This window comes from Helianthus annuus, chromosome 7 (assembly GCF_002127325.2).
Source record: "Helianthus annuus cultivar XRQ/B chromosome 7, HanXRQr2.0-SUNRISE, whole genome shotgun sequence".
NCBI lineage: Eukaryota > Viridiplantae > Streptophyta > Magnoliopsida > Asterales > Asteraceae > Helianthus > Helianthus annuus.
Genome location: NC_035439.2, coordinates 13,386,082 through 13,411,946, shown reverse-complemented (window position 1 = coordinate 13,411,946; position 25,865 = coordinate 13,386,082). Strand labels below are relative to the sequence as shown.

The 25,865-nt window shown below is 37.5% G+C and overlaps 1 protein-coding gene across 1 annotated transcript; it reads left to right on the top strand.

Moving 5' to 3' along the window:
- The first annotated feature begins 17,912 nt into the window (after nucleotides 1–17,912).
- On the top strand, nucleotides 17,913–19,470 carry LOC110867809 (probable membrane-associated kinase regulator 2). Its single transcript, XM_022116817.2, has 2 exons — nucleotides 17,913–19,075; nucleotides 19,156–19,470. The coding sequence occupies exons 1-2, from the start codon at nucleotides 17,977–17,979 to the stop codon at nucleotides 19,263–19,265; spliced, it is 1,209 nt and encodes a 402-aa protein (XP_021972509.1). The 5' UTR covers nucleotides 17,913–17,976; the 3' UTR covers nucleotides 19,266–19,470.
- The last annotated feature ends 6,395 nt before the right edge of the window (nucleotides 19,471–25,865 follow it).

Below are 25,865 nucleotides of genomic sequence, written 5' to 3'. Positions count from 1 at the left end.
CAGCACCAAAGAATCCTTCGGAGGTGCGACAATTCCTTGGTCTCGCTGGATACTATCAAAGATTCATTGAGGGTTTTTCAAAGATCGCTCAACCTCTCACTGCTCTGACACAGAAAGTTGTAGTGTATTCCTGGGGGACGAAACAGGAAGACGCCTTCCAGCTTCTAAAGCACAAACTCTGCAGTGCACCGATTCTGTCCTTACCTGAGGGTACCGAAGATTTTGTGGTGTACTGTGACGCCTCTATTCAAGGTCTCGGTTGCGTGCTGATGCAACGTGAGAAAGTGATAGCTTACGCCTCTTGGCAGTTGAAGGTTCATGAAAAGAATTACACGACTCACGACTTAGAGTTGGGGGCCGTGGTGTTTGCATTCAAAATCTGGAGGCATTACTTGTACGGTACTAAATGCACTATTTATACCGACCATAAGAGCCTTCAGCATATCTTTGATCAGAAGGAATTGAATATGCGACAGCGTCGATGGGTAGAACTCTTAAACGACTACGACTGCGTGATCAAGTATCATCCAGGTAAGGCTAACGTTGTAGCCGATGCCCGTAGTCGAAAGGAAACGAAACCCAAACGTGTCCACGCCTTGCAGCTCACCATTCATTCTAATTTACCTGATCAGATTCGCTCTGCTCAAACTGAAGCGTTGAAAGGGGAAAACATTGAAGCTGAGTATTTGCGGGGCATGGAGAAACGACTCGTAGAGAGATCTGACGTCATTTACTATTTCATGGAGCGAATATGGATTCCTCTGTATGGTGACCTTAGAGATCTTGTGATGGATGAAGCACATAAGTCTCGATACTCTGTTCATCCGGGTTTGGATAAGATGTATCAGGATCTACGAGTCTTATACTGGTGGCCAAAGATGAAAGATCACATCGCGACTTATGTGAGTAAGTGTTTGACTTGCGCAAAAGTCAAGGTAGAATACCAAAAACCCTCTGGTCTGCTTTAGCAACCGGAGATACCTATGTGGAAATGGGAGCAAATTGCTATGGATTTCGTCACTGGATTGCCAAGAGCTCAAAATGGAAATGATACCATCTGGGTGATCGTTGACCGTCTCACAAAATCTGCGCACTTCCTTACAATCAAAGAAACAGACAAGTTCTCGCAGTTGGCTGGTATCTATCTAAAGGAAGTAGTTTCTAGGCACGGGGTGCCAACCTCCATTATCTCGGATCGTGATCCGCGTTTCATATCCGATTTATGGCAAGCGATGCACAAATCATTTGGCTCACGCCTTGACATGAGCACTACCTATCACCCTCAAACGGATGGTCAAAGTGAGCGAACCATCCAGACATTAGAAGACATGCTGCGGGCATGTGATATCGGTTTTGGTAAAGGTTGGGAGAGACACTTACCCTTGGTGGAGTTTTCCTACAATAACAGCTACCATACCAGTATCCAGGCAGCTCCGTTCGAGGCTTTATATGGACTGAAATGTCGATCTCCTCTCTGTTGGGTTGAAGTGGGTGACAGCCAAATCACGGGTCCGGAGCTTGTGCTTGAAACTTCTGAGAAGATTGTTCAAATCAGAAATCGTATGGCGGCTGCGCTCGACCGTCAGAAAAGCTACGCTGACAAGCATAGGAAACCTTTGGAGTTCGATGTAGGCGATCGCGTTATGTTAGAAGTCTCACCCTGGAAGGGTGTGGTACGCTTTGGGAAACGCAGCAAGCTTCATCCGCGTTATGTCGGGCCATTCAAAATTCAGGAACGGATCGGTAAAGTAGCCTACAAGCTCGAGTTACCTGCTGAGTTGGGTAACGTTCATGATGTCTTCCATGTTTCGCAACTTAAGAAGTGTTTGTCAAATAAAACACTGGTGGTACCATTCCAGGAACTGAAAATCGATGACAAGTTGCCACTTACCGAAGAACCTCTCGAAATTATGGATCGGGAGGTGAAGGTCCGTAAGCATAGCCGAAATCCAATCGTGAGAGTCCGTTGGAACTCAAGACGTGGACCGGAGTTCACGTGAGAATGCGAAGATCAGATGAATTTCAAGTATCCTCAACTTTTCCCAACTGACCAATCTAATCCTGAAGTCACTGGTGAATTTTGGGACGAAATTCCCTTTCAAGTTGGGGATGATGTGGCACTCGCGGAAAATCCACAGTCATCCTGATCTAACACTTCGCCGCTCTTGAATTACTTATCAAATTTCACGACGAAATTTCTTTCAAGTTGGGGATGATGTGACAACCCGGGATTTCAAGGTCTTTCCTTTACGCATTACTTGTTTTACAATTCTGTTTTCATAATTTGTTTTGCGTTGTAACACGTGGTGATTAGTAAATGCATAATGTATCATTATGTTTGGTTGGTTAACGAAAACTTAGGAACTTTTTAAGGGTTAGACATAACACATTTATCCTCATACTTGACGAAGTATAGGACCTTCGTCACAAACCCTCCTCGACAAAGATAGTCTTTCGTCATCACCACACTTGACGAACTTGTTTGACGAAGTCTAGTCCTTCGTCACTACCTTACTCGACGAAGTTTGATACTTCGCCAAGAAGGCCTTCGGCCCAGGTCCATTTGTGGCCCAGTAAGGCTTCAATGTTATTTTATGCGTAACCGTTTGTATCCTGCAAAAAAAACCAAAAGGCAAACCCTAAACTCTCTCTCACCTCTCCTCTCCTTCTTCGAACCAGACAGCAAACTCCCCTGGTCCCGAGTTCCCTTCAATTCCGTCTTGTTTACGGTTAGGATATGATTCCCATCATTCTATCTAGTCTTTTGTCATACATGGTTGTGTGATTTCATGATATGTTACTTGACTGTATCATGGCATGATGATTCATGTTAAGATTGGATGATAATAGGAATTGTGATAAACACCTTATGATAACCTACTGTTAAGAATGTTATAGAAGCATAATCAAGGATTAGTCGTATGATTGTTTGGGAACATATGTAAATATCGCATGACAATACTAATACGAATTCTAGTGTATTGATGAATTGTTGATGACGGTGATTGGATCGATTGTTGTTCTTAATGGCATGATTAGATGGTTTGATCCAATGTAGACATTAATCAAGGTAATAATTACTGACAAATGAGTTGCTTAATATTTAGGGTTCAAATGAACCAAGGAATTAAACTGATTTGATCTATTCTGAGGGTCGAATTATGTTGGTGCATACGTCTGTCGACTTCGTCTTGTATCGAGTCTTGCATTACACATGGCACGAAGTTCAAGAAAACAAGACAAAGAGTTAATTTCGCATGAAATGCTTAATTTTGTTTGAAGAGATAAGATGTAATTCCGCACGGAATTACAAGGTAATTTCGTGTGAGTGTAATTCTGCATGTATGGTTATTTTGTGTGAGTCTTGTTTCATGCGGAATTAGTGACACTATATATAGGATTATTTCCATGTCATTTGGTACGAAATTAGCTTGAGTGTTTCCGACGGTGAAGCTCTGTCGAAGTGTCGTCTTGCTGTAAAACTGTTCCAGATCAATATAAACGATAATTAAAGTGAATATCTTGCTGAATTCAACTCATCATGTCTGTTTCCGCCTTTCATTTTGAGTAGAACGCCTCTAATCGACTCGTTCGGGTCCGACAACGATCCTACATGTGGTATCAGAGCTCAGGAAGAGGATTTCTGCAGATTTCAGCCTGATTTCATCTCATTTTCTTACCTCTACACTTTCTTTTCTCATTCGAACAACTTTTCACGGTCAAAATGATCTGAATTTCACATATCACAAGCAAAAGAGTGTTTAAAAGAATCCTTGAAAGAAATGGATCATAATTCAATCTAAAATTGAAAATATTTGTAATTCCGCTTGAAACTTGTTCGAAATGATGACATCAGCATACTAATTCCGCACGAAATTTCAGTTCTTGGTTTAATTTCGTTTGAAATCATACTAATTCCGCACGGAATTAGTCTTTCCGCGTGAAATTGTTCAAACGAAATTATAATTTTGTTTCAAAAGAGTAATTTCGTTTGAAATAGGGTAATTTCGCACGGAATTACCTGATTCCGTTTGAAAAATTCTAATCTCGTTTGAAAGTTTGGTGTGCAGGTTAATTTGGTTTGAATCTGATATCGCTTGGGAGTGATTTCGTTTGAAGGATATAATTTCGTTTGAAAATGTTTGACGAAGAATTTTACAACGCGTTTGCCACATCTTCGACTACTCCGGCTGCCATTGCTCAAAACATGAACTTAGAAAACGAAACTGGAACTTTACAAAAACCCCCGAAAGTTATGGGAATTGAAGAGTACCATGGCTGGAAAAATCGTTTTGAAAATTGGGTTCAGGAAAACCATCTAAGAGCTTGGGAAAGCATTGAAACAAAATATGTTAGACCACAGACTGCTTTGAGAGTTGATAAAATCATTTCAGAATTAACAGACAACGAGAGAGACAGTTATAAAGGAGAGAAAATGATGATTAGTCTTCTACAACAAGTTGTCAAAGAAGACATCTTTATTTTGCTTCAGCATGATGGTAGTGCATTTTCAATTTGGGAGGCACTTGGAAAAAAGTTTGAAGGAAGTACAGAGATGCTCAAGAGTAAAGCATCTCTGCTGAAAAAGGAGTTTGAATTGTTTACAAGTATGCCAGGGGAGACTACAAAAACTCTTATTGAAAGATATTGTCATCTTGTGCGTACTATATCTCAGTTCAAAATTACTAAAACTCCAGCTGAATGGGTTGAGAAATTAGCTGATGCGTTACCGCAGAAAGAATGGGGTACTTATCTCATGATCTTAAAGAATTCTTGAGAGTTTAGCAGATTGTCAATTGGACAGTTTATTGAAAAACTTGAGGCACAGGATCTTGAACAACAAAAGATTGCCAGAATGAACAGCTCAAGCAATCAATAAGATATCAAATTGTACTACAAAGGAAATGTTCAAACTGTTGAAGCAAGTCCAAAGATCCAAACCGCTTTTAGTGCAGGAAATTCATCTGGATCAGTTAGTCAAAGTTCAATCAACACTAGTGGATTTTCAAATGTCAATCCTCCAAGTGTTCAAAGTTCAAATGTTGGTAATGAACATATGATTCAGTGTAATGTGGCATTGCATCTTCAAAATGGACAGAATTTTTCTGAAGAAGTTGTGAAAAGTCATATGGCATTACTTGTTACTGCTTTGGAATCTTACGAAGGATTGATTGCTGGAAGAATTGGTAATCCAATGCTAACAAATGAAGATTATGACCAGATAGATGCAGAGGAATTGGAGCTTATGGACATTAAATGGTGCCTAGCTAGTGTCTTGAGAAGAGCTGAAAAGTTCAAAATGATTACAGGAAGAAATGACTTTTTGGATGCTCATGTTTCAGCTTTGGGTTTGATAAATCTAAAGTTACTTGTTTTCGATGCAGGGAGAAAGGTCATTTCAAGAGAGAGTGCAAAAATCAGGAAAATAGTGGTGCAAAGAATCCTTTTGGAAAAGATGATTACTATCGAAAAGCCATATATCAACAGGTTGCTCATCAACCGCATCAACAAAAGGAATCACAAACTGCACATGGGAAAATGATAGAAGATGCAAAAGAAAGCTTACTTTGGTATCATTGATCAAGATGATGAGAAAATGGCTCCAGGATTTAGCTGGGATAGGTTTGTGGATGAGAATAGGGAGTTTAAAGCTTTCATTGCTCAAATTGTTCAAAAGCCAGAATTGATGAAAGAATGGATAGCAGTGTTATCTGATGAAGAGAAAAGTGAAGATGAAGAATCTGTTTCTTCTGAAAACAGTTCAACTGATACTAGTGATGATGATGAAGAAATTGAACAGATAAACATTGGAAAAACCCATTTATCTTCTGACAGTTTTGAATTTTATTTTGCAGATAAATTGAAGAAATTTAAAGAGAGAAAAGTTGCAAAAGAAATGGAAGAAGTTAAGATTGTTGAGAAGATTGTGGAGATTGAAAAGATTGTTGAAGTTACAAAACCTTGTCTTACATGTTTGGAACCTTGCAAACAATGTGAAGATAAAGATAAAAAGTTTAGTGAGCTTGAAAAGTTGAAAGAGAAGTTGCTGTTTGATGTCAAGAATTTGAAAGAGTCATACGATGTGTTGAACAGAACTGTAAATAGTTTGCAGAAGACAAACTCGGAAAGAGAAGATGCTTTGACAATGATGAATGCTACAATGATGTCTAAGCAGAAAGAAACAAATTTTTACATTGAAGAATGTGCGAAATGGAAGCAAGAGTTGGAGACTGAAAAAGCTGAAAATGAAAGAATCATACGATTACTGAGAAGTTATTCGAGTTCTGACTATTTAATTGACAGAATTTATCCAACTGTTGCAGGTTTTGAAGTGTTTGAAGACAAGAAGCTGGAGAAAAAGGATACTGGTAAGAAACAGAGTGTCAGTTATAATAAGTGTCCGCCTCCGATTTGGGAAGGATATTTGCCAAGAAAACCAAATGAGGAACAAGTAAAAAAGGCAGTCAATATAAAGTTAGAGTCCGAGATAACTGATGTATTACCAGACAATATTGACATCACGTTCACAGCGTCCGACACAGATCATGAGTCCGAATAAATAAAAAGGGTGGTCGATCAGGTGTTGGATAAGGATGAGGAGTCAGAGTCAAAGTCCGAGTCTGAAAGTTCGTGTTTGTCAGTCAGGAGTTTGAGTTCATCGGTCAGGAGTTCAAAATCATCAGGAAAACTGGTTTATAGTAAAGAATTTTTGTTGTCAAAATCTAATTTGAATGACGAAACATTTGAAGTCGCATATACTTTGAATGATTCTGACAAATTATATTTTGATAAAGAGTTTCCAATAAGAGGTGTTAAAACAGAAATGATAAAAAAGGTTTTCAAATTGACAGAAATTAATATTTCTGAAATAAAAGATAAAAATCGTTATGAAAAATCTAAACCTTACACCTCAAGAATTAAACAAAAGATAAACAAGAAAATGGGTTATAATTATGGTTATGGTTTTCAAAAGAAACCAAATCATAACGGTAACTTCAAAAAGAAAGGTCTTGGTTTTATTCCTCCAGAAAATTGCAAAAATGAGAAAATTTCTAAAAATACAAAATTTGTGTTAGGTACATCTGCTGAGGATGAAAAGAAGAGCTCTTTTTGGAGACAGTCAAATCAAGAATTTCTTGCTAAGAAGAAGAAAAATGAAGCTCATCAGAGAAAAGATACGAGAACCTGTTATAGGTGTCAAAAAGTTGGTCACATCGCTTGGAACTGTCCTAAAGCAACCAACACAAAACATGGAGTATCAGAAAAACTCAAAGAAGTAGTTGTTGATAAAACCGAACCACCAACTGAGAGATTTAAAGTGTTTAAAAATTCAAAATATGAAGTTGGTGAATGTTCGAAAAGGTTTTACAAGCGAAGGGGAAATCTTGACACTCAGGCTTGGGTTGTTAAGAAATCAGATGTAAAAGTTGGCGATGAATCTGATTCCACAAAATCAGAGGAGCCACAAGTAGTTAAAAATGGTGAAAACTCAGTTCCGCCTTTGGATGATGTTCATTTTCCACCATTGCGGACTGAGAATTTTAAATCAAAGGTTGGTAAAGTTGAGATCTCGAATCAATTTTATTCTGAAAAGAATGAATTTGATGTTGAGAAAGCTTTTAATGGGAATGTGAAGAAGATTTTTGGGAAGATGTTCGAGGGAAAAGTTAAAGGGGTTAAGGATTTTTATGCTACAAAGAAAGCAACTTACACCCCAACTACAGATGAGTTAGTATCACCCAAGGCTGGTCAGGCTTGGGTGGACATTTTCTTTGACTGAAAAACCTGACTTGCCGGAGCTCCCAAGTTTGTAATCGTGGAGCAGGAATCGGCATCATTCTTGATAAAGATTGTTTTTGAGAATGAATCTTAAAAAATTGTTAAATTTTTACAGGTTATGGACTATGCCGGAACTCCCAGGTTGGTAAGTGAGGAGTAGGTATCAGCATCTTTCTTGAAAAAGTTCATTTATGAGATCTTCAAGATTAATCAGGGACATTAAATTGTACTTGATTTATCTTTCCTACAAGTGGTTGAAGAAAAAAACAATATGATGAATGAATCCCCAACCTACAAGTGGTTTAAAATCAACAAAACTTATTTTCCGAAAAAATCATTTTGATTAAAACAAACTTAAGTGTTTTGAAATCACAATGAGAAAATAGTTTGTTGTAAGGGGAAGTTCTGATTGTTTATGCCAAGTGGATGGCGAATTGAAATAATTCACAACAGTTGTCTCTTTGTTTGTACAGTTTGTTTTCAAGTTTCTTTAAATGTTTTTGAATTTTAGGGGGAGTAAGAAATTTCAGAAAAATCCAAAAACATTAGAAAATTGAAAAAGTCAAAAACATGATAAAATCAAAAATGAGTTTTGTTGAGAAAAGAGGAAATGATAGTACATCAGTGGACTATCACAACACGCTAAAGAATTGGATAGTAAAAATGTGATAAACAATCTCACTGCGGATGTGCCAGTAGGTTTTTACACATTTAGTAGATTGTATTCGAGATATAAACCTAAATTTCAAACTTGCTTATCTCGTGGGGAACATTTCTTGGATATATGGGTAACCCCGAAATTTTGTTTGAAAGATTTTATGTTTCTGACATAATAGGTCTTTGTGCGTGGTGATATCTGGGGTATTATACCAGGACTTCTGATTTTGCGGAAGCAATAGCCTAGTCCTCGTATAATACTTTGCAAAAGTTTTAATCTTTAAAGCCAGCCCTCTGCTAAAAAATTGAGAAATATCGAAAAATATGTATCAATGGCAGTTGAAGAAAAGATCCCCAAACGGGACACACCGAAAGTCGAACCGTCATCTCTCTGCTGAACGGAAGTTCTGACCTGAGCTCTCATGGTTTCGCATTTACCTGTTTACAGATATTACTAGTGTACACTCACCTGTAAGACTAAATATAGAAATCTGATTACAGGGGTGTATTCAAGTGGTGGGACACGCGAATAAGTTTAAGTGCTTAAAACATTAATATCGTATCTCGAAACAGTTGAACTTTGTGTGAAAATTTAAGTGGACCAGTATACTGACAATCTAGGTGAATTGTTTAGAACTTAAAATGTTTAAAGCTTAATGGTGTTAGTGATCTGTCTCATAAACTGATATGATCCTCTTACACAAACTCACAAAAAATAGTGTCTATAAATATTTTTTTATTATTGCATGTTATATAAAAATCCAAAAAGATTTTAGTGTGTTTTAGCATAAATTTTGAAAAATTCAAAAAGATTTCCGACAACTGATGTTGAAGAGCAGATTTTCAAAATTCCGAGTGCTAAACATGATGAACATTTTGTGAAGGGGAGTCTGTGTTGTTAAACAAATACGTTTTAAACAATCCTACAAGTGGTTCATTAGAAATTTTCATTGAAAAATCATTCTGTTTGAATTTGAGGGGGAGTTTGTAATTATAAATTTGTCAAATATTAAATTTGTGAAATTTATTGTAAGGTAGAGGATGTGCAGGATAGCCTGGATTTTGAGTTCAAGGTTTGAGCCAGGTTTCGATCCTGATCCTGAAAAAGAATGTATAGAGGGAGAGTCTCTGTTGATGCTGATGAACTTAAGGAATCAAGAGACCTGATCAAGAGATGTATAAGAGCCAGGTTGCGATTCTGGGAAGAAGAGAAAGAGATATTGAAGATGCTTTACAATGTAAGATAATTCAGAGAGTAGCAGTCAGACTGATAAAGACGGAAGACGTTGAAGACTCAACACTTTAGACTCGTCAACATCCGAGGGGGAGTCTGTTGGTGCATACGTCTGTCGACTTCGTCTTGTATCGAGTCTTGCATTACACATGGCACGAAGTTCAAGAAAACAAGACAAAGAGTTAATTTCGCATGAAATGCTTAATTTCGTTTGAAGAGATAAGATGTAATTCCGCACGGAATTACAAGGTAATTTCGTGTGAGTGTAATTCCGCACGTATGGTTATTTCGTGTGAGTCTTGCTTCATGCGGAATTAGTGACACTATATATAGGATTATTTCCGTGTCATTTGGTACGAAATTAGCTTGAGTGTTTCCGACGGCGAAGCTCTGTCGAAGTGTCGTCTTGCTGTAAAACTGTTCCAGAGCAATATAAACGACAATTAAAGTGAATATCTTGCTGAATTCAACTCATCATGTCTGTTTCCGCCTTTCATTTTGAGTAGAACGCCTCTGATCGACTCTTTCGGGTCCGACAACGATCCTACAAATAATCATGATTGTTATTATTAAGTGTTAGAAACATGATTAGGGTTAATGATTGGTAATGATTGATGTTCTGTGCATTAAGGAAATCTGGGAACTGTTAGCGACGAATGTTGTTCCCCCCATTAAGTATCCATGTCGACGAAGTTTGATCCTTCGTCGACAAGTATGTGACGAACAATCCAGGGACTTCATCGCAATCACTCTTGACGAAGATTGATTCTTCGCCAAGGGAGGTTCTTCGCCAAACATTGATTCTTCGCCGTAGAGCATTCCACGAAGAATGGACTCTTCGTGGAGATGCTGTTAGTGAACAAACATAACAGTTTTGGTGATTTATACAGTCTATAATGTGTATGAGATTTGAATGATTGCTATCTGTTACGTGTTGATCTTTGCTATGAATGCACACTATGATTGTACATGAACAATGTGAATGTAAACTAATTACGTGTACGTGAACACCATAGGCTTTGACTAATTAAGTGTAAACAAGTAACTAATCATACCGAGCAAACCAAGGTGAGTTCACTTCTGTCAAATACAAGCATGCGTCCAGTGGGGACAATCAAACAGACAAACAAATAAACGGATTTTCATAAACCCACATCCTTGTAGGGGATGTGAGGCGGATTTCACAAACCCATATCCTTGCAGGAGATATGAAACGGTTTTTCAGTAAATGTTGATGTTGGATAATACACTCACTTCTATCACTTAAGTCCCATCATACTACCGGGTTAGTTGCTTGTAGGGCAACGGGGTTATTAGTTGATAGCGCTATTAGGTTTGGCACCCTCACGACGTACCTGGATAGGACGGGCGTGAACTAATAACTTTAAAATCATGACCAATGTTTGATAGAGCATTGGAGAAGGGCAAAAAGGTGCCGTCTGCGGTATCGAGTTATTATCAACATAACATATCATAAGTCACTACTTGGTAACAAACAGTTAATCAAACTGTGAACTCACCAGCATTGTCTGATACACTTTTCTGCATGCTTGCAGGTCCTTAGGTACACTGTCATGGAACTTGCTGTCTGGGAAGTTGGAGTGGTCATGGGTCGTGGCATTTGAACGCTTCTCGATGTTGCATTATTATGAACATTTTCATTTAAACAAACTATTATGCTTCCACTGAACTTGTTGATTTTCTAACTAGTGTTTGAATTATACATTTTCATTTAATGGAAAGTTTTATTTTATTTATGTATCTATGGTTCAATGTGATTAGTGGCTAGATCCTGGTACGTCACACGCCTCGCGGGGGTTTCCGCTTGGGGTATTTTTGGGGGTGTGACACATATTTTCGCATTACATCGCTTATATTAGCACACTATATCGCACTTCACAACACTTACGCTACTATATCATGTGAGTATCTAAACTACTCGCTCGCTCTCGTACCATCGCAACGCAAACTCAAAACGCGGTTACTTATATATATTATATTATATTATATTATATTATATTATATTATATTATATTATATTATATTATATTATATTATATTATATTATATTATATTATATTATATTATATTATATTATATTATATTATATTATATTATATTATATTATATTATATTATATTATATTATATTATATTATATTATATTATATTATATTATATTATATTATATTATATTATATTATATTATATTATATTATATTATATTATATTATATTATATTATATTATATTATATTATATTATATTATATTATATTATATTATATTATATTATATTATATTATATTATATTATATTATATTATATTATATTATATTATATTATATTATATTATATTATATTATATTATATTATATTATATTATATTATATACATATATATATATATATATATATATAATCTCTGTGTTAAAAACACGCTTAAACGCTCACTCGCACAACTTGATTTATCGTTCTAAAACGCAATGTAACGCGACACGTAGTATCTCGCTAAAATACTTAAAGTACTTGAACTAACTAACGCAATAAAACGCACCAAACGAGCACCCTATACGCGAAACGGAAACCTTTTACACCAAACTGGTAGTCTCGTACGAAGACACCCGGCTTCGTACGAAGGCAGGGCCTTCGCACAAGACCACCAGCCCTCTCCTATAAATACCCAAGCCCTTCTCCATTTCACTCATTGCTGCCATTTCACTCCAAAACGCTGCCGAATTGCTGTCCAACTGTTTTCAAGTAAGATTTATCATTTTTACACGTTTCACAACGATTTCCACTACGATTTTACACAAGTTTATCTTCGATTTCATCAAAACTCTTCTATTTTCATTAAAACTTCATCTTTTTCACCTAAACTTCTTTATTTTCATGAAAACCCTCATTCTTTTATGAAAATCTTCATCTTTTTCATTAAATCTTCTTATTTTACTATGGATCTACACTTGTACGAGTGATTTGGGTTAAGGTTTGGCTTCCCAAGTAGTAGATCTGAAGATATCATACTCACCAAGTGTTAGATCTAAGTGAAAACCCTTTTAAACTTGATTTTCACCCTAAAACAGACCTAAAACGACATGTATTTCGTTCACTGGATAGTGGTACGAGGTAGTGTCGAAACCGTCATGAATAGGACTCGAAAAGAAATCTGATTCAGACGAAACACAACTCCGCACGTAAGAAACAGCCACTTGTGAAAACTGGGCTGTTCTGTGTGAAGCCCAGGCTTCGTACGAAGGCACATGGCTTCGTACGAAGGCACTCTTTGTACGAAGACACTGGTTTCACATAACCCAGCCCAAGTTCTCACCTGTGACTTGAACAAGACCTCTCCGACTCTAAGTTTAATCAGTAACTTAAGGTTGGGGGGATGAACACTCGATTTTCCCGAAGACAGATGCGAAGCACACTCGATTTTGGATAACGGAAGCCACACATGTACGAAGACTCCCCCTTCGTACGAAGGCACTGGCTTCGTACGAAGCCTCTGTTTCCCACCGACACTTCGATTTCGACCGTTTCAGCACTTTGGAGGACTTACGCTTCTGTTCCCGTACGCAGGCTGATCCAGCGCTCCCTTCAATTCATTTCAGGTCGTGTTTATTTGCTAAGCACACACTGTGAGTATACTTGATCCCCTTTTCACTTTAAAACGCACCTTTTGGGGTGTAACATACGTTCATACATAAACACACCTATCAAAACACATTACATGCTTAAACTGATTATCACACGCGGATGACCAATATACATATTTACCCGTGATGCTTGATACATATGTGCTAGGACTTTTACTCGTTGATGTTCCACCTTAGCTAGTATGGTACTATGGTTCCACTCACACCTGATGGGGTCTAGTTAAAGGACTTCACACCTCTCATTCATAGTCATCTCGGGACTTAGGTTGAGTGTTTGTCTTGTTAGTATATATGTTGTGTTGTATCTCGTTTATGTATGTGGAAATTCTCAACGTTTTTATCTACTTTACTATATTATCAAACCTGTATACTCGCCAATACATTTTTGTATTGACATTATTTTAACGTATGTTGCAGGTTGATCGCAGGTTATCTCAAATCAAGATTAGGCTACTTTCGAAACCCACCTAAAATCTAAGTTGTAGGATTTGTATTGTTTGATAGACATGAAATCTATTATGACTTTTGTGAAATGTTTGTTTATTAATATAGGATAATGAACTTGTTAAATATTATCACTGAATTAGTCATTATGGATTCTCTTGAGCAATCTGATTCGCTTAGTGTCGCGCCCTGATGATTCCGCCATCGGTTGGGGTGTGACAGATTGGTATCAGAGCCATAACTATAGGGAATTAGCTAAAATTGCATGATTTGACCTAGTATATAGTCTAAGTACCAAACAGACCATCTTGTATGAACCCACAAGTTGTCGCTTCGTACGAACACACGTTGTAGCTTCATACGAACCCCCATGTTGTGGCTTCGTACGGACGGACTATTTTTATGAATCTTGAAATGTTTAAATATATGTTGCACCTTCGTACGAAGGCAGGTTCGTACGAAGGGAGCCTTTCCTAAGGTTAAACACTTACTTGCCTTTCTTAAGGCTGACACAATATACATGTTTGAATACACTCGTATAACACCAACGAGTGATTGTGTCAAGATTATGTGTGAAAACCAAGAACTCTCGATAAGATCGCTCACTCTGCGCGTTACTCTTAGTACGAGAACCTTTCGTTGAGTTAGGAGTGATATCCATATCTCAAAGGAAATCTCCATCTATATCTAGTGGAACTCCCGAATTTATTCGGTGAGAACAACTACAGTTATGAGCGAAGTTGTTAAGTTAGGTGTGAAACCGGCATCTTAATAACCCGTTCCACTCCCTAAACTGATTTTAAAAGATCTCACCAAAGTCTCGACTGTTCCAATGCTCGGAGCACGTAATAACTGGAAGGATGAATGCCGGTAACCGTATTACGGTGAGAGCATAGTCTATTAGGCCAAAGCGTGTGCCCAAACTTATTGGGAATAGTTGAATCACTTTGGGTAGTCGCTGTCCCAAAACCCAAGACACTCTATTTATTTTTAAGCTTGCAGTCGTCGTTTTTACACGTCAACAAATTTTATCATGATTATGTGTTTCGATTTGGAAAATTTTACGCTTTATCGATTTCTCGATTTGTCGTTTTTCGCCTTCCGAATATATGCACAACTCGCACAGCCATCGCAATCTAAAACAAGCGCGAAATATCCGCAACAAAACTAAAGTCTAACAACTCTCTCTTCAACGCGTCCTCGCGCTATTATACAAGTATATATGTATATATGTATATAGTATGTGACTACATGTGCCTATGTGAATACGTGAGAACTTAGGAATTTTGTGTCTCCTATGTGGCTCTTATGTGAATACGTATTACTATGTCAACTGCAACAAGTTTTAACGCGCTAAATCGCATCGCAATTTCAAAAAAAATCATTATGATCGAATCTCACTCCAAATCTCTTTGTCTAGATGTCTTCGAACGCTTCCAACTCGTGACGTCAAGCCAATGGTTGTATCTCGTTTTATCATGATCTGTGTTGTATCTCGTTTATGTATGTGTAAATTCGCAACGTTTTTATCTACTTTACTATATTATCAAACCTGTATACTCGCTAGTACATTTTTGTATTGACATTATTTTAACGTATGTTGCAGGTTGATCGCAGGTTATCTCAAATCAAGATTAGGCTACTTTAGAAACCCACCTAAAATCTAAGTTGTCGGATTTGTATTGTTTGAGAGAAATGAAATCTATTTTGACTTTTGTGAAATGTTTGTTTATTAGTGTGGGATAATGAACTTGTTAAATATTGTCACTGAATTAGTCGTTATGGATTCTCTTGAGCAATCTGATTCGCTTAGTGTCGCGCCCCGATGATTCCATCATCAGTCTGGGTGTGACAATTTAGCTTTAGATAGAATCCCGACGAAAACGACTCTTATGAAAAGAAACATTGATGCGTGTAATATGGAATGTGTTCTTTGTGGCGATTGGGAGGAAAATGTTGAACATATTTTCACAGGATGCAGAATCGCTTTGGGAGTTTGGCAATGGATCTTTGCTTGGTGCAGAATTCCAGTTGTGTTTGCTTTCATGGTTAGTGATCTGTTCGAGTTTCATAAAACATGTGCAGAATCGACTATGAGGAAGGAAGTTATTTGAGGAGTGATCATTATAGCGTGTTGGTGGATATGGCGTACAAGAATCAAAGTTTGTTCGAACATAAGTGTTTTAAGGTGGCGGATATAGTGACGAATATCAAGACAACGAGTTTTCTTTGGTTTAAGCATAGGCAAAACAAAATTGTTGTGGATTGGAATAATTGGTGTAGTTTTCGTTTGATGTAATTGTTTTTGCCCTAGCGGCTTAGTTTCTCCTCGAAACTTAGTCGGAAGTTTTGGTTTTCTAATGAAGTTTATATTAAAACAAAAAACAAAACAACAAAACAACAAACACTATTACAATTGATTATATATTAACTAATTTATATAACATATTTATAAATAGTGTCTATTTTTTCTTTTATTACTTCTTTTTTTTATATCTTTTTCTCTGTTTGGGTTTTTTTTTATTTTGTTATTTTTACTTTTAACTTTTAACTTTTAACTTTGACACTTTTAGAACCTTAACTTTTCAAAAACTTTGTAAAATGTTATTTTTACTCTCTGAAGTTTTATGTGCTTTTTTTTATGTACGCATCAGTATAAATACAAATTGGTTTACGTTTTGACGTAGATTTTTTCCTGAGTTCTATCGGGTCAAATATAATATGTTTTCGTCCTTATATTCATTTATAGTTTCAGTTGATCACTTGTTATAAATTCGTGTATTTGTTTTACGTTTTAGCTCGGTTTTGGACCTTTGGTTGTCATTTTGTTAACACGGTTTTACACCCGATAGCACGATTTTACGTCCCTGACCTACAACGCGGAAGGTTAAGACTAAGCAATAAAAATGAGATGGAACTCCAAAGTCTCCCCAAATCCACCCAAATAAGCTCCTCGTGATTCTATAAGACTACTTGAAGAAGACTCCTAGGAAGTACAACCAAAGCGCATTCCAATGAAACAAGCAACCCAAAAGTATATCATTACACAAACATGTCGTGTATAGTCCCCATCCACCAAATAAAAAACAATAACTCTTTCCTAGTTGATCAAAATAATATATGCATATACAATAATTTTGAAAAAAATAAAAACACCGTTTTAAGTTTTAACCAAATAGCCTTTTGGGATCATGAAACAAGTGAAACAACATAGTGATAGAATTTATCACTCACAAGCACCAATCAAGTTTCGCCATGTCATTGACCATTTTTCCATCACTCACAAGCATTTTTAGTAGGGGTGGTCATCACTCACCACCACACCCAACAATTTCCCCCCAACCAACAAATACCCTCACAAACCAAAATGATAACGCGTGAAGGAAATAACGGAAAATGGTTTGCGTTAATGTATAACGCGTTATGTAAATGAGGCGGGGTGGAAAAACTGAACTTCCACGCGTTTTTTTTTTGCCCATCACGCGTTAAAGATGACCGCCCCGGGTCCTCTGATACTCATAATTTCTTCATATAAACCAATATTCGCAGTCGCACCAAATTAAGTATTAAGTAAAATACCATAAATACACATTCTCACTTTTTTAACTAGTGCATATAAAGCAGTTGTTCAACCATATAACCTTTCTTCTTCCTAATTTCTCATTCCTTACAACTATGTATTGCTCCAATTAGCAAGGGTTATATCAAAAGAGTTAAGACATTTTTTTTTCTAAAGGTGTGAATTATTCGTGAATGTCGGAAGGTTTAGCATACATTAACTTAATCGGGTCCGCGCTAGAGAGCCCTCTCGCACAATAGATCCCTAATTTAAACCCCTCAATGATAAACACTTATCACTCAGACTCAAACTTGAGAGCTGAAAAGAAAAAATCACCCAAACTCACCATAGATGAAACTTAAATAGCCGTGACCACCCGTATAACGATTAACCCAAACAAATATCTTGGGAGATGATACACCATCCCAATAAATTATAACTTTTACAATATTTAATCTATAAATTTCTAATTCAGTCACATAAAGCTAAAAGATAAATAATTTACAGTTTTACTCTCTCAATAGTAATAGTAAAAAGAGAAAATAAAACCCACACTTCACTCTACTTGTGTACTTCATCACCTACTGTCCTTTCTTCCCTTTTATTTTCACCCTACTTTCTTACCATTTGCTTCTGGCTCTTCCAACAATGGAAGCTTTCAGCTTACTAAGATACTGGAGAACAACAACTAATGCCGCCGGTAGTGACACAACCACCAATGCTCACGTCAGCACATCCACCGCAACCACCACCACCATTGTCACCACTCAGTCGTCTGAAACAGACGACGACAACGACCACGGCCCGTTCTTCGACTTAGAGTTCAGTTTACCGGCAGAAGAAGAAGAAGACGATGATGACGCTGTAGATGTTACACAAGCTGCTGCAGAAAACAAGGTTTTGAAAAACGCTGAAGCTGAAAACAGTGACGAAGAAGAAGATGTTGATGGATCTGATGAGTCAGGAGATGAGGATGAGGATGAGAGTGAGTTGAAGTTCACTCTTATAGACTCTGACTCAAGCGGTGATGTGGTGAACGTTTCTGTTTCGCCTTCAGATGAGCTGTTTTTCAATGGCGGTTTTGTTCCTGTTGAACAACAACAAACTGCTGAAATTAGGTCAAAACCGTTGCAGTCTCAGTCTCAATCTCAACCTCGTGTTTTGTTGATGAAATCCGCTACGAAGTTTCGAGTTATGATGTTGAAGCTTAAAAAAATCAAATCGACTGAAACTACAGATTCTAATTGTTCAAGTTCGAAAGAAGATGCTCCTATTGTTTCGTTGTTCAAGAGGCACAACAGCTCAAAAGCTCCAAAAAAGCGTCAAAACGACGTCGTTGAACCGGTTTCTGTTTCTTCAGAAGAGAAGAAGTTTTCGAAAGAGGCGATGCACAAGTATTTGAGAAAAGTTAAGCCTCTGTACGTTCGCGTTTCGAACAGATACGGTGAGAAGTTAAAATTCACCGGACAGCTGAAGAAATCAAAATCAGAAGTTACAGAACCATCACCAGAGTCTTCGGCAACAGAAAAGGAATCTAAATCCGAACCACCGGCGGCGGTTAAACAAGGTAATTTACCTGCAGGACTTAGAGTAGTCTTGAGAAAGAGCCGGTCAGCTTTTACGGCGGTTGCGGCTGCTCCTGCAGGTGCAGTATTGTCAAACCGCCGTGACGATTCGTTGATACAACAACAGGATGGGATCCAGAGCGCTATTTTACACTGCAAAAGATCATTCAAAGCTTCTAGAGGTGAGTTAGTTTATTACAAAAAGTCTTCTGACTAAACTTTATCAGACGTGAATTGGTTTCAAATTCGTTCAAATTTTCAGATTCGGACTGTTCTTCAAGTTCAGGAAGTGATCCTGTGCCGTTGTTGTTGGGTAAAAGCGAAAACAGTTGCGATGCGGCTGAGGGGACGGCGGAAATCAACAAAAGGTAATGAAATGATGATGTTGATTGTCATGGAAACTACGACTTTTGAATAATAGTAATCAATCAAGTAGGGAAGGAGGGAGGGCCGCAGTTAGTAAATTTAGCTTGTCTATGTGATGCCCCCGCAGTAGTAAATTAGACATTAATGGGTTCTGTAAAGTTTATGTAACAATAAATTGTTAGATATTATATTATATTTTTATATTTATCTACGATATAAAAAAAATATTTGTATGATTGAGAATGAGGTATTGAGGTCTATGCCCCAGACAAAGAATAGAACTCATATTCATCATATACAATTGTTTGATGCATAGAAGGAAAATAGTATTTGTATAATCAGTTATTATTGCGGAAGGGGCGCAAGCGGGTAGGCTTGAAGCTACCCTCTACCCGCAACCCACACACCGCCGTTGATGGTGCGGGTAGGGGTTGGGTTGGGTAGGGTAGGGTAGAAGCCGCATGGTTGTGTGTGTGGGTATGAGAGAGAGATATGTGTGTATGGAGAGAAAAAAAAGTGGGGTTCAAGTTTTAGGGTAGTGATGCCACTAAATCAGGTAGTTTAGGGGTAGTGGATGATCTAAGTGACGTGACTCAAAAAGATTGGTAAAAGTTTGGGTAAGAAGATTGGTGAAAGTTTGGGTAGAGGGGTTAAGTGGCTGGTTATTGTGTACACATAAAACTATGACGTTTATATTATTTATTTACAACATTGTTTATGCTACAAAAGAATATAATAATAATGTTAACTAACTAGTTAGAGCACTTGAGGGTTGTAACTTGTTAATATTGAATTGCATTGTCTGTTCTTGATTAGGAGGGTTGTAATTTGTTAATATTGAATTGCATTGTCTGTTCTTGATTAGAGGATAATGTTATTGTTGGGAACTAAGATAAAAGAAAAAGTGGTACTTTTTGGGTGAAAAGAGGTCAAAGATGGGGGAAAGTAGTCAACTCATCAACTTAACCTTGTGAAGGTGGGCCACTGGGGCTTATTGCACTGATTTAAACTTATTTAAGCGTGTTGTATAAGCTTAACCTCTTATTAAAAACTTATTATTTATGCTCATATCAAACTCGCAAGTATACTTTTAATATATTATATATAAGCAATAGAAAACAAGTTGTTCTTTTTTATACTTGCATAATTAAGTTATACATGATAACTTCTTTATAGCATTTTATATATTTCTTTAAGATGCTAACCCCGCCTTTTTTCTCTAAAGCTCGCCAAGGCTTGGCAAAGGGTGCCCTCGGCGTCCTCTTTTGGTTACGTGTAATGGTGTTTAACTAAATGGGTTGCTGAGGTGGAGGCATTGGCGCCTCCACTACAGGTAGTTTAACTAATTAAAGGCGTGTTTGGTGTTGCGTTTTCAAAATAAATTATGCGTTTTCAAAATGGATTTTGCGTTTTCAAAACTGCGTTTTGAAAAAGCATGTAGGTACATGTTTCTCCAAAACTGCATTTTGACTTTTTTAGATTATTTATGTTTTACAAACACAATAATCAAATAATCACCTCAAAACGTAATCTCAAACACCCTCCAAGTATGTAACAAAAACTATAAAGAATCAAATACAACAATGTGGACAAGAGTTAGGAATCACCAAAACGCAACAAAAGATATTCTAAGCGACAAAAGATTACAAAGAAAGTGATTGAAAGAGATTCACGCAAACTATCCAATTCGTATGAAACTTATGAATCGTTAACATACAACAAAAGAATTAAAGGTTACTAATAGAAAAATTAAGGGAACTCTCACTAAAGTAGGTTAGCACTTACAAGTGGACCAACAAGTCGACAACCAAGCCATCGTCGCCTCACTGTCTCACTATCTCACTGGACTATAGAACCCAACGAATAAGTATGAGAAAACATGTACATGATTATCATGTGTAAGTAGATAAATAGGAATGAGGAAATTTTCGTTTAAAATGATTTGACCTAGACCGAGCATGAATCGACCCAAGTAATGATCCATTGAAATGGATCCACTAAAATCAAATATGGACCTAGACTGCAATTTTCTTTTACGATAAGGTACTATTTTTTCTAGATATTGGCATTTGTTATTGAAATTAACTTTCACATAAATTTTGTTATTATATTTAAGTTTTGAGATGAAGCGGTAGAGTGATATTGATGGAAGGTTCACGTGGGAAGTTGATGGTGATAGGTGGGGGACAGACTGATTTTACATAGGAGATTCAATTTGTCTCGTTGTTGTAGGCTTACTAGTTACCACCTACGTCTACACTTATTTTATTTTTTTAACGACCAACATATTCAATCCCGAACACTCTTGAAGTATCTACTGGACTAAACACAGTACCTCGAGAGTAATCCGAGTCCACCATCAATTTCGAAAAAAACCCGGTAACCCACCTGTCCGTAGGCACGACAATGAAATTACCGGTAAAACCCGTTTGGCTCAAAGATCAAACCCAAGTTTTCCTCAGTCTCCTATCATTGACCACAAATGCCTCACACTGCACCAAGTGGAAGTTAAACGTACATCTCCCAAAAAAAATGCACGTCTTCCACCACTTGATCTAGAAATCATTAAGTACGCCTACACTTATTAATTGTTTTCTCTTATTTAGTTCCTCACTCATAAGAGCACCTAAAAACTTGGTTTTAGCTCGGTTTTGAGGTAGCGGTTTGCGAAAGAGATGGGTCGAACGAGAGGGCCATCAGCCATGTTGGTTCATTTTTCCTAGCTCTAAGTTAGCTTGAAAACTCTTCTTTTGGCTCAAATAAAGCTCGGTTAGCTCATTTATTTCTTAAATTTAAAAAAAAAAATTGATCCACATGTGGATGTATATAACAACAGAAAACAATATTTATTACACAACGGATAGATATAACCGTGTTGAGTTTTTTTTTTTTTTTTTTCCTATAAAAGTTGGATTTTTTAAATAGCTTACTTAACTTGAGCGAGGCAAACGAGCGAGTGCAACTTGACTTGAAATTTAAATGAGGTAGCTAGTTTCGGCTTGTTTATTAACAAGTTGCTTTCGAGCGAGCTTCTAGTCAACGGTGGAGCTAGAATTCTTTTTCTATGTGGTCAGTGATTTTTGGTCCTAAGATTTCTAACAAATCGCGTCATAATGTTTGGCTTGGGTCTGATCACATAATAAAAAGTATACCACAATGAAAGAACATCTTCAATCACAACTTTAACAAAGAACTTTTTTTATTATAACAAGTGCAAGAATCATTCATATAATCATCACTCATCTAATTACATAAATCCGTCTTCACATACTCCATTAAAAAAACCATTTGCAACATTTGTCATTCCAACCGATAGAATTAATTAACATATATCAAACTCCCTTTTCTATTTGCGTTAGGTTAATGAATAGGGGGAATTGGGATTTGGGAATATGGGAGAATTGGATCTTTATTCTTGGGGGAATAAAGAATTTGGGCCTTTTTCTAAATGTTAACAGCTTTGGGCTTTTTTCTAAATGAATAATAGGGTTATTAAAATTGGAAATAAGACCAATGTGTTAATTGGTTAAAGTTTTATATAAACTAGTGCTTTTCAATAACGCGCGTTGCGCGAAAGGCATTGGTGTTTTCGACCGACATCATTCTTCAAACGACTCGAGATAAATGATACGTAACCAGCCATATCCGGCATCGTGGAGTGTATTAAAAAGGGAGCAATTGGACGATTGGATGCTTGGCTAGGTGTTTCTTATAATGCCCACGAATTGTTCGTGTCAAAACCACAATTATGAGGATTCGTTTTTCGTATTTTGGTTGGATGAGATTTTTTTTTAAAATAAGATAGAGATGATTATAGAAGAGGTGGAGTAGTTATGGTAAAAAAATGAATAGAAGTGTGAGTATTTATAGTGAATAATTTTTTTTAAACACATAGCCGTTGGCCAACGGTAAGCCCAAACGACTACTTGTCTTGGCCAATGAGATCCCGCCATGTCATCTTGATAGCCCCGTCCAACGCCCGGGCTGAAACCCCCGCCCAAGGGGCAACGCCGAAACCCAAGCCCACCCGGGTGGTGACTTGGGCGTTTGTACCCAACCCACGCCACAACCCCCGCCCCCGGGCTGAAACCCCCGCCCAAGTGGCCACGCCGAAACCCAAGCCCACCCGGGGTGGTGACTTAAGCGTTTGTACCCAACCCACGCCACAACCCCCGCCCCCGAGCTGAAACCCTCGCCCAAGGGGCCACGCCGAAACCCAAGCCCACCCGGTGGTGACTTGAGAGTTTGTACCCAACCCACGCCACAACCCCGCCCATGCCTCATATTTTAGTATACCCTAAATTTAATGTTTTAATGTTCATTAGGTTTATTTTTTTATCATATAAATTGACTGTTCATTCAGTTTATGTTTTATTAGTATATAATATAATTTTATTTAGTGAAAAAGTCATATATATTTGTTTTTTATTAAACCAATGGGGCACTGGGTAAAAAAAGAATTCATCACCGATAGGGTCAAAATAAAAATAAAAATTGGCGTCTAGCGGAATTTTCGTGTTTACAATCTACGCAAAACGCAAAATGATTGGGTTGGTTGACCTTATACCTAGGGACGGCAATTCTTAACACGACCTGTTAACTACACCCAAACCTAACCTGAAACGAAAAAACAGGTTTGGGTCAAATAACACGACCTGTTTAAAAAAGCGGGTTCGGGTTTGACCGTATTAAAAACGGGTCGGGTTCGGGTTGACCCATTAACCCGTTTAACTATTTAGATAAAAAAATCTTTTATATTTTTGTTTTTATTTCGGTTTCTATTTTACATGGTTTTAGTTATAATAATGTTAATTTTGACACATTATATTATTTATTTATCACACTCATACTCATCATTAAACATGTTATCGATAACCCGTTTAAAACCTAACAACTCATTTATAAATCGTCAACTTATGTCACTCATTTAAAAATATGGGTTAGGCGGGTCGGGTTCAGGTTGGCCCGAATATAATATGGGTCGGGTTCGGGTTGAACATTTCAACCCGTCAACCCATAACCCGTCAACCCGCCAACCCATCAACCCGACACGAGTGCCATCCCTACTTATACCTCTCTACTTTACTCTGTGAATGCTTCTAGCCGCAAGCCTATTTGAAAAGTCCGTACAAAGTTTTTTTTGAACGGTGAATTTCTTTTAATTCATGTCCGTTGTGGGATTTGAACTCACAACCTTCACCACCATCATTTTTTTAGTAAACTACCATTTTGGTCCCTGAGATTTGGTCACTTTAGTCTAAAACTCAAACATTTTGCATCTGCGTCCCTGTGGTTTCAGTTTTATTGGCATTTTGGTCCAAAAGTGAAATCACGTCATATTTGTCTTATAAAATCCTGCTATTTTGTCGTTTTCCTCAAGGGCAAAATGGTCATTTTAAGCATTAATATATATATATATATTAATGGTCAAAAAAGAACCTCAAAACTCTGCACTCTCTCTCTCTCTCTAAACACCCCTCTGTCTCTCTCTTCTCTCTCTCTCTAACACCACCGCCACCATGAATTCCACCCCCGCCACCTCCTCCCCCTTCTCACCACCGCCACCACTACCTCCCAACCACAACCGCCGCCACCACCTTATCTTCTTCCTTTCTCTCTCTTTCTCAAATCCACCACACTTTACGCCACAAAAAAAAAAATCAACATCTACCTAACACATAACCGTGTGTCAAGTACGATATACTAACAAATAACAATCAAACACACACACATTAACATTTCCTACTTCAACATCTCAACAATACCGATCAAATATTCAAATCCATGAAAGAAAACTGAACACATAGTTGCAAAAACAACTACCTGCTTGTTTCTTCTCTCTATTTGAACCACTCCGGTGAAGAATCTCAAGCTCAACAAGTTTTAGAGACAGCAACCCTAACGTTAAACCGGACATAATTCCTGCAAACAGTACCAAAACACACGAAACTTCGGCGTAAACGAACCACATAGGGTTTCCAAACTCGATATCATTCTCATCGGTGACTATAGAGCTTCTGGAAACTTCGGCACCGGCTCCGGCGGCTAGGGCTAGGGTTAGTAGAAACATTGAGAAGGGTGTCACACCCAACCGATGGCGGAATCATCGGGGCGCGGCACTGAGCGAAACAGATTGTCCAGAAGTTTCCATAACAATTATCATTACCAATCAATTTAAAGTAACATGTCCCATACCATGTCTCAAAAGGTAAATAAATTATTAGAGACAAAATCTAGGCAAATAGTTCTATTCCGACAACTCAGATTTTTAAAATAGCCCAATTGTTTATCTGCTTCTAGAGACCCTTGATTTCATTTGTACAGACTTGTTGGCCTCTAGAGCTTTATTCTAGCCTCGCTTTCTTAGCAGATAAGCATCCTAAGATCCTGTCACATACGTTAAAATAAAAGTCAATACACATAGTGTAAAGGTGAGCATACAAGTTTGATAATAGCATATAGAGTTCGAAATAGTTTACGCATAACCAGCACGTACATAGAGGAAAACGAAGCATGTTAGTTATCAACATGAACCTATCGATACCAATGACTGCAGGTTGACTGCCTGAAGCAGTTCGTAATACATGATCACCACTGTAATCCATG